Below are 14,678 nucleotides of genomic sequence, written 5' to 3' on the forward strand. Positions count from 1 at the left end.
GAATGTATCTGTTTTGGGACGATGTGACTGTGTTCCAATCTCATACTCTCTGAAATCTGGTCGGCTAGGCTAAACACCGTAATACTATTGTATTCTCGAGAGATTGAGATGGAAGAACTGTTGTCAGAATCAGCTTTAGTTGGATTCTGCCTTCTTTCTACGGACGGACAGGTTTTGAAGTGCTCACTTCCATCAGGACTGCAAGTACTACTGAGTACTTGCATCGTCTCTCTGAAGTGGAAGCAAAGCGAAAGACAACCCAGGCCCTAGTAGATTCCAGCTAGAATTGAGATGGATCCGAACCTAGCCTACATAGTAGTAGTAGACGCTATCAAGATTGAGCAGATTTTGATCCTTTTCGAAAGCAGCTAGAGTGGTGGCCAGGTACGGAAGTTCGAATTGGGACTAATACACTAGTACTGTTTCAGACAGTTGACGGTACTACAAGTGTTTTGGGCATATTAAAGTTCTTTGCAAGTGTCTCCCTCTCCTATTACTACTACCACTGAATTTACAGCCGAGTTGCTCCTAATCAGGGCGGGAGGCCCCGCTGGTAGCCTTACGTTCAGTCCAAGAAGACTAGAACTTTAAGTTGTCCATATGCAGGTGCCTGGCGGTCTCGGGGTTAAGGGATGGTAACTCTCGGAGTTATTTCGTACTGAACCATATTGTTACGAGACACTTTCAAGTTCTTCCTTCTTTTCATGTGCCCAAAATACTAATACTAGTATTAGTATTAGGGCACCTTCCAGGTCTGAGACTACCACCATGTCCTCTTCCACAGGGAAAGCCACGCCCAAGGTCATCATCTTCGGCCCAACTGGCAATGTTGGATCCGCGACTGTTCGGGCGGCCCATGCGCAAGGAGCAAAAGTGTTCCTTGCAATGCGGGATCTGGAAAAGGCGATCCCAGGCTACACCCCGGAACAAGAGCGCGAGGCAGGCTTTGAGAGAGTCTTTGCTGATCTCACCAAGCCCGAAACGATTGAAACCGCCGTTACCAAGACCGGGGCCAAACACGCCTTCATCTACGTGTTCAGGACAGCTGATCACATGAAGTCCTCCCTTGTTGCGCTCAAGTCGGCAGGGATCGAATTCGTCGTCTTCTTGAGCAGTTATACTGTCCCGACCAACCTGAGCAACGAGACCATTTCACCAAGCAATTTCATTGCCTGGGGACATGGCCAAGTCGAGCTCAACCTGGACCAAGTCTTTGGAATAGACGGGTACGTGGCTGTGCGACCTGGGTATTTCGCTACCAACGCCCTACGATGGAAGAATATGGTCTCGGAAGGCGAGATCAAAATCGCATATCCCGAGGCGCTGTTCGACTGGATCACGCCAGGAGACATGGGAAGGGTGTGTGGAGCAGTTGTCGCCAAAGAGCCTCATGCTGTTGACAGCGCCGCTGGGAGAAAAGTCATTCGACTTTGCGGCCCGAAGATCATGTCGCAGGCTGCAGCAGCAGACACCATTGGCAGGGTCCTCGGGAAGGAGCTCAAAGTCACGCGGCTTGATGAGGAAGAAGGTGTCGAGTTCTTCGTGAAAGCTGCCCATGTGCCGGAGACGGCAGCGCGACAGCTGATTGCGATGCTCAAACAGAGAGTAGAAGCCGGTAATAATGGTGAAGAGTTGTATGAAAGTTACGAGGAGGCAGTTGCCAACATCACCAAGTATGGGGGACGACAGCCGACCAAGTTTGACGAGTGGGTAGAGGAAAACAAGGCCATTTTCGTCGACTGAATACTACTACTAGTAGTGCTGGTAGTGAATATGGAGGACTGAACACTCGACTCTTGGTACAGTACGGGCCGCCTTAGATACTAGCAGAGTATACTACCAGTTTGATACTGATGCAGTATCAAGGTTTTAAGGATGCATCTGATGTACATCCAACGTGCATCATACGCAGCATTAAAACCACATACTTGGCAGTATCAAACGACCAAGGATGGGCAACTTAGTATAGGTACGAAGTCGAATTCGTGAGCACCAGGCGTGTAGCAAAGACTCAGTCGCCTTTACGGGATCTGGACCTGAGATCCCCTCTGGACTTGCTGCAGTGATGATTGCTCGATAGGACTGGTGATACCTGCTCGACCTTTCGTGACACAAATGTGGGTGGGCTTTCTGCACAGGAGACAGACACCTGATTTAGACGGAATCTTCATTATCCAATCTATCAGTCATCTCATGATTGACCATGTGCCAACTCATAACTTCATCAATAAGTACGCTTTTTTCTATATAGACGGTTTAGATTCTACCCAGAATGGTTCCCAAAAGGATACAAAACCGACAAACGCCGTCTCGATCACCGTCTCCCTCTGAAATAGTCGTAATTCGTATTCAACTCTTCCCCAGGTGTCACGTCCCGATAACCATCGATTTCGCTTCCATCTCGACTCGCCACTGGGGTCCGCCACTGGTCAAGAGACATGAACTCGCCGTTCGGTGTTCTGACATCGCCCGCACTCCCTAGCAGGTTTGTCCTGTCATCGTAGGGATCCGCGTGAGGACCTTGATGCGGCCCTAGACTGTTGGCCCCGACAGAAGGAGCCGCAGGACCGTGTCTGAATTGGCTTGGGACATTAGACTGGTCGAATTCCTTGCGGTGGATATGTGTTTGCTGTGGTGCTATCACCTGAGGGGCTGGGCTCACACCGCGGGAACTTGATGGCGAAGACTCCTTCTGACCACCAAATGACGAGACTGGAGTCTGGCTTCGCGGGGAGGAGAGCATATCACCCGCCTCTTGGCGGAAGTCCTCGCGATTTTTATAGAATTTGAAGTCTTGATGAGCCTCCGGGACAAATTCGAAAGGGACGTCCTGAGGTGGCTTGCTCGTCTGAGTCATTGGCTGCATGGCGATATCCGAAATGGGCATAGATTGTCCTCCATCAGACTGTAGTCGGCCACGGTAGATCTCAGCAAGGACGTGCCTGGCCTTAGCATGAACCATTGGCGTCATCAGGGGTTGATATAGAGCCGGGTGCCCGAATTTGAATGAAACTTTCTCAGATTCCCTCGGCTTGGCCTCCACCGCAAGGCGTTCTTGATCGTGCATTCCACCTCGAGAGTAGTACTTCAGGTCCAAGTCGAAAGTCTTCATACAGTACCATTTGAAGGCAAGCATGATGACCAGCAATGGTGCAATCGCGGCAACGAGGGTCCATTCCCCCCTGGCTTTGACGACCACCCCGATAACAACATTGGAAAGCATCGTGGCAAATATCATTCGGTTAAACATCGTCGTCCAGAATTGACCGCCAGACTCGGTTTTGGTGACAAAAACATACATGAGAAGATATTTCTTGAGAAACGCGTCAATCACAAAATACAATGCGGTAACAACAAGCACTATCGGCTGAAGCGTAGAATAGCAAAGTGCCACCGTGGTGTAGAATAAGAAATAGTTGTAGTAACTGGCATAATCAAAGGTTGGAGGCGCAGTCCACTCGATATTCTGTCGAGGAGTCGGAGCCAAAAAGGTTCTTGCAAACCAGGTGTAGGTTAACTGCCACAGTTGAGCCAGATCAGTGGCGGCACCGAGGTTGCGCTGGAGGATCCAAGTGACCCAAAATGGCGAGATCTGACAGAGTGTTGTTGTGATCACAAGGAAGAATTGGCCTTTTCTCAGGGCGTCCCACAGGTCGTTACTCTGTTTGTTGTATTGGATCACAATCGTCACATACTGCCAAACTGCCGAAAAGATGGAGAATACAACCAAGTTGTTCAAAGTGAAAAAGGCGTACAAGTTCCGAAAGACGTGTCGGTCCCGATCAGTTTTGGTCACATCACCGGCCCGGACTTGAAGCCGCCGAAAGATGCTCGGGAGCAAGAGATAAACGAGTGAAGTAAGAGCCGGGGCAGCAATACCCTGGACGATGGACCAGCCCGTATGATGTGCTTCTAGTTGAGTTCTGAAAGCTGGCCAGACGAGACCCAGGTTTGACAGGTTGGAGAGGAAGACTGCAATTCCGGCGTTGATGGGAGTCCAGATGATCGTTAGGACGGCGATCCAGATGCCATTCATTATCCGCTTGCTCCTCCGCGAAGATCGCGACAGTTTGAGATTGTCCCAAATAAGGTCGTTGGGTCTCGGTGCTAGGCGAATCTTGGTGCCATGAGGTCGCTTGTTCCGCGCCTGGAATGCGACTGTGTGCGCCTCGGAAATCTGCTCCCAGCTAGCAAAACCGTACGACATGGCATCGCGATTGTCCACGCGCTCTCGAATATCATTGATTTCCATCTCGAGAGATCGGATACGGTCCGTGAGATACTCAATGGCATCGACTTTGCCATTTGTCGTCTGACCACGGTACTTGCTGGGGGCTTTGATGGTTGGTCGATTCGGTGGCAGCCTGTCCGGGTTCTTCAGATACTTTGCCAGAATCGACTCAAGTTCCCTAACGGCCTTTTCGTGTTCTTCGATCAACTCTGGAAGCACCTTGACGTTGCGTCCAACGGACGTTTTCGGAATAGTGCCAGTCGGATTGATCTCTTCAGTAATTCGAACAATACCGTCCTTGGTTCGCAGATTGGCTGGGATGTCTCGAATCAATATTGTCCGGGCATGTAGACTCTTTTGATATTCGGGACTTTCGAGGTAGAGTCGTCGCAGGTGATGGATTCGACGGTAATTGTGCCAGAGAAAGTATATCACCACCAAATCAATCAGCCACGCCACGACAACCTGAGCCCACAGACCTCGTCCGAATGTAAATAAGGGGGTCATGACGGCGAAGACGCTCAAACCCTTTGTGATAGCTTTGTTCCCTTGTGTAACGTTGACGGGGATCATTACAACAATGCCAATCAGACCCAGTACCAGGAACATGTTTCGCAGCATTCGGGTGAACCGCAGGAAGACGACTGCATCCATCCCGATTCTCTCTATGAGGTAGGGTTCCGATGCTTTTCTGACGGGTGCGACCCAACTGAACAACCCCTTCCCCAACGGTGGTGGAGCATGATCTTTATCCGCATTTTTCAGTCTGGGAGCATAAACAACATTATTTCGAGGTCGAATAAGGCAAAATAGGAGAGCGAGGCCGGCACTGAGTCCTAGAGAGGTTGCAAGGGAGGCCCAAAAGGCACCTGTTTGAAGCTAAGAAGGGTCAGCACAATCTTCGCAACTTGGACTCTGGCAGAATACCTACTGAAGCTTGAAAGGGATTTGCAATCAACTGGAGGACCTGCTCTCCTTTTGATAGACTGGAATCCGGTGTGAACGAGGTCTGCCGCGGAAGAAGCGCGTGAGCGGCCGACATTGTGTGCTGGTAGCCTTGCGTGTTGGCAGAGCAAGACTCTACACGGATAACTGCATAATACTATTGCCAATGGAAAGCAATTGTAGAGAACCTCGCCGACCCGCGCAGCTGGGGTCGTAAGATATCTATGTACCTCTGAACAAAAGAGATTTGCCGATCGAAGAACAAAGGGTTCGGCGGAGTAGAATCTCGAATCCGGGGGAGTGGTTAGCGAACGACAAAGGCGTGTCAAAAGCGATGGTCTAAGAGAAATGGACGATATGAATGAAAATCTGTTTAAATTCTGGTAAGAGATAAGAGGAAATACTAATGTACAAGAAGATGAGGTTGCGTTGCGTTGTTTCAGACAGAAAACTGCGAGATTGTAATTTACTCCGTGCCGTACATAGAGACGAGCGACTGTTGTGTTTCAACCGCCCAATTGGGAATGTCCCCAGCGAAGTCGTTGGCCTATGATGCGAGCCAAGACACGTACCCCTGGGACATTCGACATGGGCGGCCCGTTTGCCTATTGGCGGCCGCCGAATCCTTCGGCTACTTAGCTGCATCCATGCCCAGCATCAGCCACCCTTTAGCCTATTGCGACCTGACTAGGCGGCCCCAAGAGTGCTTGGGTGCCTGTAACCCTCGCCCCAAAGAAAAGGACCGCACCTACGGCACTGCGACATGCATGCATGAGAAACGAAGAAAAAAGCCCTCGAAGCGGCACAAAAGTTAAAGCTCGTACATTTTCCCCATTGTACCCGTAGAATTTTCCATCCATTTCGCCTACCGAAGTGAAAAACATCTCACTCATTCGCCAGGTCTCATGCATCCTCCTCCCTGTCAACCACCATCAGTGGGGTGATCCGAGCGCCTCGCATCTCACTCAGCAATTTCATCGCGATCCAACGTTGCTTCCCCCAAGCGGTTACCTCCTAGAAAGTTTTGAGCTGTTCCACACTGTACGCACAATGACGCGCAAAGAAACCCTGCGAGAAAGACTGATCCTTCGAGAACCATCACTTCAACATGCGCGAGTACTTCCCATACCGTCCTGCAGACCGAGTTCCACTCATGACTCCCATTGAAAATGCATCGAGTGTGGAGTGATAAGATGGCGAGTCAAGAAGTGTTCTCGTCTGTTCGATCGACACGACGACGTGCTGGCTGGGGTATAACCCGAGAGATTTTGTCCACCATCACTGGCTAGAATCACAGTGTTGCAAAGGCACATGTCGTTTCTTTTTACTCGAAACAGCTGGGTATCTGGACCCCTCACCATCACGGTGGCAAGGAAGAGGCCCGCCGGTCTGGACACTGAGAAAACTGCCCACTAGGAGGTCGCCGTCGCCGTCGTGTTCAGTTGCCTGACTTGCTCCCGCTCTTCGCTGCTCATCCCGGCCTTTTCCAGCACCCAGGCGAGAATATCGTTTTTAGCCTCACAGTATTGATCGACATCTCTCCAGTCTCGCTGCGAGAGCTCGACCTTCTTCCGGCTATAGGCGTCTCGAACTGTGGAGTCCTTGCGACAAATATCCCGCACCCCCAATTGATTCCTGATCGACTGACAACCGTCCACCGAGATATAGAGATGCCTTGTTGGGGAAGCTCCAGGTTTCCGCAACGCATGGCGATCCGGGATGCCCATTTCCCCTTTGTAGATGTATCCTCCCCTTGACGTCAATGCGTGGATGGCAGCCTCCACGTCGGCTCGGCCGCTGATGATAGAGAGGTCGATGACGGGTTTGGCGGCCAATCCTGGCACTGCTGTGCTGCCCACATGCTCGATGCCGATGTATTTGACCCCTCCGAGGACATCCTGCAACTCTTTCTTGATTTGCTGGAATTGGAGCGCCCATTCAGGGTTGTATTCCTCTACGATGACCTTCATGGCTGTCGGGCGGGGTAGGGATGGAGGGCCGTTATGGTTCGAGATACATGGTAAGTTTGTATGCGGCCGCCGACGTAAGTTCCCACTGGCCGTTTCCCGTTACCCTGTTACACGTATCTCGTATTCGATCTGGGGTCCCATATTTGGTGATAGCCAATTACTTGTTCGTCGACTGCTTCAAGTCTACACAGCAAATACATGCTTAATAAATTCCAACCAAAATTCTTCACGATCTAGCGGTAGCAGATTTCCTAGCATCAACAACGTTCACCCAACCTATGATGCTCAATGCCAGAAATCGGCAACATGGACCTCATATCAAATCAATTTTCCTCTCCCCGAGGCTTCCCAAGATTCTGACATATTCACCCGCATCCATCTTCAAGCCGTTCTTCCTGATATCACCTTCGGGTCTGCCCACAACCACCTTTCCCTCTTGAGTGTTGAATTTGACGCGAAACTCCTCGATTAGTGTGCCAGCTTGCAGCTCCATCATGCCGTGGATATAGCATTGGCCGAGGTATACGTAGAAGTCATTGATAGGACGAAGCACGATCGGCATATCCACTCCTTTGACGATAGCAATGGCGTCAGTCGCTTCGGTAATGTCGGGGACAAGGCAGAAGTAGCCAAGGGTGGAGACACAGAATTGTTTGTACTGGAATGTGTCCATGCTATCAATTGCTTCGTAGAATCTCGGGACGATACTTTCGCTGTCAGTCTGGGTGTTGGTCGTTAGAAGCGTCTGAGAGGACAGCCACGAGCGCCATTCCTGTACACCAGCGGTGACATAAGAAGGTGATGCGACGGTGTCATGGTCCGTGGTGTTGGCAATGAGAGTTGCGTTGTAGGCGTCGATCACTTGTTCAGAGTTGATGTAGAATGTGGAGGGCAAGGTTTTGATAAATTCTTGAGATTGTTGATCCAATGCTAACACTTCTTGAGCAGTCTTTCTGGAGTTACCAAGTCCGTTCCCATTTTCGAGGACACCGCTGAGAAAGGTGATATTATCTTGCATCATGACGGTGATTGACAAAGTGTATCGCAGCGATTTCCTCGGCTGCTTGGCTTCCTCGAGCAATTTCAGCAGATGGTGCTGTCTTTTCTTGGGAATTCGCTCTACCTTTGACCGAAAGGTCTTGCCTCCTGCACACCATTCTTCAGGAACGAGGTATTGGGTCCAAGGGCGAGACCTCCAGTCAACTACCCAAGAAGGGAGACCGGAGCGTGCTTCCTGCTGACAGACTCCCGACCAGTCCAGTACCTCCTGTCTTCCTCTCTCTGCCATGCGCATCGCGAAGTCGGCATAGACCTCTTCCCAGGGAGTGACGTAGTCGGGTTGAGGTGCCCAGTCATTTTGGGTCAAGTCTGTGGCAATATTTCGAATGGCATAGATCTTGTCCCGCGGGTCGTAACATTTCAACCGCGACGCATCGTGCATGGCGTTTATTAAGCTGACCTCTCGCGTTTCTGGTTCGTGGTTCGCAACCTGCATTTGATGGAGCCGATATGTCTGGATGCTCTGGATGAACATAATGTTGGGCTCGATGTTCGCATAGGTCTTTGAAAGATCGTCGGAGAGAAACCACCGGGGCCACCGCATCGTGGTTCTGGGGAGGAACAACCATGCCAGTGCAAAGATCTGAAGCCAGGGTATCTCGTCTTCACCACAGACAACCACAGGATCAGAGCTTAGGGCGCCTTCTTGTCGAGTCCATACGCGTGTAAACCAAGGCCGCAGAAGGAGCTTTGCGCATGAGTTGACCAGTGATTCTTTTTCTGGATGGGTATGCAGGACATCGAGTATATGAGACTTGTTCTGCAAGTACCGTGTCTCATGCCCGGCATACATTATCGTAGGTGTGTACTCATCGAGATAACGCCTGGCATCCAGTGTCCTAGCATACTGGAACCCGACTGCAACATCGTCGCCACTTGGCCCTAACCATATTACAGTCCGTTTGGCCTTTTCATACACTTTGTACATCAAAGTTACCTCTCTCGCCTTCTCCACAGCGTTATCCTGGTCTATACAAAGGACGTCAATCCATAGATATGTAGTATTCGCCTCAGAGCGGAATCTCCTCAGGACTTCATCTGCGTTCTTATAGATACCAACCTTGGAGCCGGAGATAGAAACGAAGTGGTAGGAGCGATTGTCGTCGCCACAGACATACGACGTCGCCGTGTACTCAGGTTGCGCATCTTCGAGGTCGTGTACCACGAAGCTCCCCACAAGGTCGTCTGCGGGCCGCCCTGGGAGTAATTTAAGGAGCCTGATGAAATCACCCGTATGTGGTAGTGGGACATATGGGGAGCCATCGGTCATCGACATTGACGGATACGATCGTCAGTTCAGAGGATATGGCTATAAACAGGATGCACGGTTTGGGTGTGATCAAGGTACAGCACGCGTTGTAGGTGAGAACATCACAGTCACAACAACAGGAATGAGGCTCAGACGTGTACCGAGTAACGATAGCCGCTCAGCATGATGGTCACACTCACCTACGAAACGAAAAGGCCACCAGCCCTGCAATCTGTTGCCATGAGAGGCCAATTAGAACCAACTGTGGTAGACGAGGCGTGCAAGGATCAGTTTGTGCAATGGCACAAGTCCCGGTTAAATAGGGCAGCCTACGGGTACCTGCCAGGCGACCATGCAAGAGGCAAGAGTTTCCGACCTGCTTCCCTTAAAGTTCAAAGCCTGAGTGGCTTCCGGGGGGCCCCCCACCCTTGCTTTAGGCATCCTCGCTGATTTGATGGGCACCGAAGCGGGCTAGGGACTGTGCTCAGTACTCGAAGGTAGACTCTGCTCCACTAATAATAACAATTCCGACTCCCCCTCCCGCACCCGGACAATTGATTTGTGCTCGTAACCTGCCCCGAGCCGAAGCTCTTAGAGAAAAAAACGATACGGAGGAACCCCCCGTTGTCCCGTCCCCCGGATTTACCTCTCCTCGATTCGATCTTCTCTCGAGCACCACCAGCTCCTCGCAGCAGTCCTTCGATTACATCTCCTGTCAACACGACCGACCTTGTTTCGTCCCAATGTCGTGACCGCTCGTGATAAGCGCCATGGGCCTGACCCCGACAACAGAACACTATCCGGATGCCTGACAAGCCCGCCACGGTAGTCGCATATGCGGCTGGCGCCTCTCTTGCTGCGATTGCTGCCTTCTATGTCTTTGCGCCGACCTTCTTCATCGACGGCGAGAATTCGTACAATACCAACGATGGCCGCAAACGCACAATTATTGGTCTGTCTAATCCGGCCAACGACTGCTTCATTAATTCAGTCCTTCAAGCACTTGCTGGACTCGGCGACCTCCGGCTCTACCTGATCAAAGAACTACACAGGCGCCAGCTCGATGGACCCGAGATTTATGACTCCCTTCCTCCCGTGCTGCGCAAGGGCGAAAAGGCTGATAGAATTGTGGGATTGCAAAAAGGGCCGGTCACTAAGGCGTTGAAGGAGATGCTGGACGCTCTGAATGAGCGTCCCATATACAAGAAAACCATCAGTGCAAAACCCATGATAGAGGCTTTGGAGAGGGCTTTCAATACACGTATAAGCCGAAATCAGCAAGACGCGCAGGAATTCCTACAAATTGTCCTCGAACGGCTCTGTGATGAATACCACGCAGCGCAGCGGGCGCGGCTTAGATTTGCCAACCCAGATCAGACCGAAGATTCCACTACTACGGATTTAAAGCCTTCCTCCATGAGTCCGGCATCGACCGAGGTCACTATAGGAGCTCGCGAAGGATTTCCCTTCGAGGGTCGCATTGAATCCCATATCCAATGCCAGCGCTGTGGTTTCAGGACGAAGCCGACAGTCACAACTTTCGTTTCCCTGACCTTGAACGTTCCCCAGAAGAGCGCCACTTCCTTGGACAATTGCTTCGATATCCTACTGAAAAGTGAAGAAATCGATGATTTTAAGTGCGACAAATGCCGGCTGACGCATGCTCTCGAATGGAAGAACTCTAAGCTGTCCTCAAACACCACGGACAAGGAGCGCGAAGAGCTAGAAAAAGACATTGCCTTAATCGAGCAGGCTCTACGTGATGATCCGGAGAAGACTCCTGAAGGTGTAGCATTACCAGACACGAGTCTCGCACCAAAAAGCAAAATCAAAAAGTCGACTCGCATCACAGTGTTCCCCAAAGTGATCGCAATTCATCTGTCCCGGTCGGTCTTTGATCCGGGGAGCTATTCCACCAAAAACATGGCCAAGGTATCATATACGCAGAGATTGCGTCTAGGGGGCCTGTTAAATGAGCATTGGTACAAATTGTTGGGAGTGGTATGTCACAAAGGCAGTCATCACAGCGGACACTACGAGTCTTTCCGAAGGAATCATGTGTACGCTCCCTTTGCTACTCCAGACCCGTTCAGCGCGTACGCTATGGCCAGCCGATATACGAGCATGACTTCGTCGGCCACTCCCAGCCCAACCATGGAAGCGACGCGAGGTAACGGACTAAATAAGTCCGCTGCACCTCTTAACGGCAACTCAACTACATCATTGTCGACAAATTCACTGTCAACGGGGAATAGCAGATCAGACTCTCACGGGATAGATGGCAATGACACCCGCCCGCCTACCCTGGAAGACAACGCTATGTCGCCAGTTCAGAGAACAGATACCCAAGTATCGAAACAGATCAGAACACAAGATCCAATACCAGGCAAGTTCCGGCGGCGGAAAAAGTCCAATGATCGGTGGTGGCGCATTTCGGACGACAAAATCAAGGAGGCTCGCCTGTCGGACGTGCTCTCCATGCAGCGCGAAGTCTACTTGCTCTTCTATGAGCTTGAACGGCCAGGCGATGATCCTTCAGCTTAGATCTTCTCGCCACTGCACCTAGGGCATGCCTACTTCCACTAGCCCAAGCACTACGTTAAAACCCTCGTTATATCGGACATTTGGTGTGCAATATCAAAAACGGGATTTGATAGATCTTGGGGTCTCCCGATTGTGGCCCTTTCCATAATGCTAGATTTTGGATAGAACGGAGCTGGAAAACGTCTGCATATATCCTGATCAGTGCTGAGAGATATGCTGCAGACACTCGAGGTCCATTCAGTTTATATGAGGGTCGGTCTTCAGAAAGCTAACGTTTAACCACTTTCCTGCGAGGGGAGCATTCCGTGGGAATGAAATCAGATACGCAAATGCAGTTCAGTCCCTAGCGTTGTGGGTTGGTGAACCTTTCGTCTGAGAGGGAAGGTTCACGAATCATGATAAGCGGTTGAAGTCTCCCATTGTAGCCCTTGTCTCCATGTATCTGTTTTGAATTCTATCTGCTGTTAGGCCGGACAAGTTTACCCAAAATGCAGTCAGAGTTTTTCTTGCGCATCAAGGATTTCTTTTGGTTGCCGCAGTTGATGTGAGAGGACGACTGTTTACAGTAGTTTTGCGACGCGAAACGCCTGGCCTCTTTTGGCCTAGTACCGTTCCTAGTCAGGTCACTAGTGGACCAACAGAGCCTTATCGCCTGCTCTATGCGCCACACTTTAAAAAAGTTTCTCGACCTCACGTGGGGTACAAGGAAAATTTGTGAAATCTTTCTGAGCGGTTATCAACTGCACGAAGCCCCTTGATAGTCTCTCAACTATTTGCACGAGAGTCCCACCTCATACTGAAACCCACTTGACAACATGGCGAAGGGAAAAGTCTGCTTGGTAAGTGACAATCCAGCAACGTACACATGTGTCTTTCTAACGGTATCCAGGCCTATAGCGGTGAGATATGAGTCAGAAGGACCACTGGAGGATGAAGTACTGATATGGACGCACAGGTGGTCTGGATACCAGCTGCATTCTGCGATGGCTGCTCGGTGAGACTCCTCAAGCCATGGAGTTTCTTTTTCACTGTGACATCAATGACTGATAAATGAACTGCAGACGACGGTTATGAGGTCGTATGCTTCCTTGCCAATGTTGGGCAAGAGGAGGACTGGGATGCCGTCGAGAAGAAGGCCCTCAAGATTGGTGCCACGAAGATGGTGATTGAAGACCTCCAGAAGGAGTTTGTGGAAGAGTTGTGCTTCAGAGCCGTGCAGTGCAATGCCCAGGTGAGTCTGATTTGAAACGAGGCCAGTGACCGGTTCGCAGCAACTCAACTGACCCTCAAAAGTACGAGGGACGTTACCTGCTTGGAACATCTCTTGCGCGTCCAGTGATTGCGCGATCTCTCATGCGAGTGGCACAACGTGAAGGCTGCGACTCCGTGAGCCACGGTGCTACCGCCAAGGTAATGAGCTCTGAGTTTCACTGTGTCTGGTCATTTTCTAATGTACTCCAAGGGTAACGACCAACTCCGCTTCGAGTTCGCCTTCTACGCAATCCAGCCTTCCATCAAGATCATTGCTCCGTGGAGGGATCCCAAATTCTTCAACCGATTCCAGGGTCGGAACGATCTGCTCGACTATGCCGCAGCAACGAACCTTCCGGTCACATCCACCAAGGCAAAGCCGTGGTCGATGGACGCCAACCTTGCCCACTGCAGCTACGAGGCTGGAATCTTGGAAGACCCGAACCAGGAGCCTCCTAGCGACATGTGGACCATGACCGATGACCCGCTGAAAGCTCCCAACGAGCCGACCAATATCACCATCACCTTCGAAAAGGGCATTCCGACCAAGGTCGTCACGCCACAGGGCACTTTCACCGACTCTGTGCAGCTCTTCAAGGAGCTTAACCGTATCGGAAAGGTCCACGGTATCGGCAGAATCGACATTGTTGAGAATCGATTCATTGGGTTGAAGTCTCGTGGATGTTACGATGTAAGCTTGTTTCTGGCCGATGTGCACGGGCGGCTGGTTGTCCCCTGAATCACACGGCAAATATTCGATTTCGTACCTCTGACTGACCTAACTGCAGTCTCCCGCTATGACCATTCTTCGTCTCGCGCATCTTGATCTTGAAGGGTTGGTCCTCGATGGACAAGTCCGGGCTCTCCGGGATCAGGTAAGTCATGCACCTTTGCTCCCGATATATCAGCGATCGGTGTCTCTAACGCTTTGATCCTTAGTTTGTCACTCACAACTGGAGCAACTATCGTAAGTCATGACACCTATCTGTTTGCGTGAACGAAAACTAATCCTCTCTCCATAGTCTACAACGGAATGTGTACGTATAGAATACCTTGCACGTGCTTCACTGGAATGCACTGTGTTTCCACTGTCGGTTTGTACTAACCATTACCCTTCTAGACTTCTCCCCCGAGCGTGTCTTTGTGGAGAATTCTCTGCTCTACAGCCAACAGAACGTGAACGGCGAGGTCCGCTTGAGCTGCTACAAGGGATCTGCGTACGTCCTCGGACGTACCAGCAGCAGCGAGAAGCTGTACTCCATGGAGGAGGCATCGATGGATTCGTTGGAGAACTTCAGTCCCGAGGACACCACGGGATTCATCAAGATTCAGACCATTAGGCTGAAGAAGTATGCGGATGAATGGGCAGAACAAAAGTGAAGAAGTTGCTCTCGGTCAAGGGTTTCTTTTTGTGGTTATGTTATTAAGC

The 14,678-nt window shown here is 50.8% G+C and overlaps 6 protein-coding genes across 6 annotated transcripts; 3 read left to right on the forward strand and 3 right to left on the reverse strand.

Annotated features, from left to right (window-relative positions):
• Window positions 1–768: 768 nt before the first annotated feature.
• On the forward strand, window positions 769–1,743 carry Z517_03025 (uncharacterized protein; the record flags this gene model as incomplete). The annotated part of the gene is made up of 1 exon (XM_013432133.1): window positions 769–1,743. The coding sequence occupies one exon, from the start codon at window positions 769–771 to the stop codon at window positions 1,741–1,743; it is 975 nt and encodes a 324-aa protein (XP_013287587.1).
• Window positions 1,744–2,314: 571 nt separating this feature from the next.
• Window positions 2,315–5,273, reverse strand: Z517_03026 (uncharacterized protein; the record flags this gene model as incomplete). Its single annotated transcript, XM_013432134.1, has 2 exons — window positions 2,315–5,110; window positions 5,163–5,273. The coding sequence occupies 2 exons, from the start codon at window positions 5,271–5,273 to the stop codon at window positions 2,315–2,317; spliced, it is 2,907 nt and encodes a 968-aa protein (XP_013287588.1).
• A 1,315-nt stretch (window positions 5,274–6,588) lies between these two features.
• On the reverse strand, window positions 6,589–7,146 carry Z517_03027 (uncharacterized protein; the record flags this gene model as incomplete). The annotated part of the gene is made up of 1 exon (XM_013432135.1): window positions 6,589–7,146. The coding sequence occupies one exon, from the start codon at window positions 7,144–7,146 to the stop codon at window positions 6,589–6,591; it is 558 nt and encodes a 185-aa protein (XP_013287589.1).
• Window positions 7,147–7,459: 313 nt separating this feature from the next.
• Z517_03028 (uncharacterized protein) lies at window positions 7,460–9,481 on the reverse strand (the record flags this gene model as incomplete). Its single annotated transcript, XM_013432136.1, has 1 exon — window positions 7,460–9,481. One exon carries the CDS (start codon window positions 9,479–9,481, stop codon window positions 7,460–7,462), a length of 2,022 nt encoding a protein of 673 aa, XP_013287590.1.
• A 777-nt stretch (window positions 9,482–10,258) lies between these two features.
• Z517_03029 (uncharacterized protein) lies at window positions 10,259–11,998 on the forward strand (the record flags this gene model as incomplete). Its single annotated transcript, XM_013432137.1, has 1 exon — window positions 10,259–11,998. The coding sequence occupies one exon, from the start codon at window positions 10,259–10,261 to the stop codon at window positions 11,996–11,998; it is 1,740 nt and encodes a 579-aa protein (XP_013287591.1).
• An 815-nt stretch (window positions 11,999–12,813) lies between these two features.
• Window positions 12,814–14,629, forward strand: Z517_03030 (argininosuccinate synthase; the record flags this gene model as incomplete). The annotated part of the gene is made up of 10 exons (XM_013432138.1): window positions 12,814–12,837; window positions 12,888–12,897; window positions 12,954–12,992; window positions 13,060–13,229; window positions 13,292–13,408; window positions 13,461–13,940; window positions 14,038–14,124; window positions 14,189–14,216; window positions 14,272–14,286; window positions 14,370–14,629. 10 exons carry the CDS (start codon window positions 12,814–12,816, stop codon window positions 14,627–14,629), a joined length of 1,230 nt encoding a protein of 409 aa, XP_013287592.1.
• Between the last annotated feature and the right edge of the window lie 49 nt (window positions 14,630–14,678).

This window comes from Fonsecaea pedrosoi (genome assembly GCF_000835455.1).
Source record: "Fonsecaea pedrosoi CBS 271.37 unplaced genomic scaffold supercont1.2, whole genome shotgun sequence".
In the NCBI taxonomy this organism is placed as follows: domain Eukaryota; kingdom Fungi; phylum Ascomycota; class Eurotiomycetes; order Chaetothyriales; family Herpotrichiellaceae; genus Fonsecaea; species Fonsecaea pedrosoi.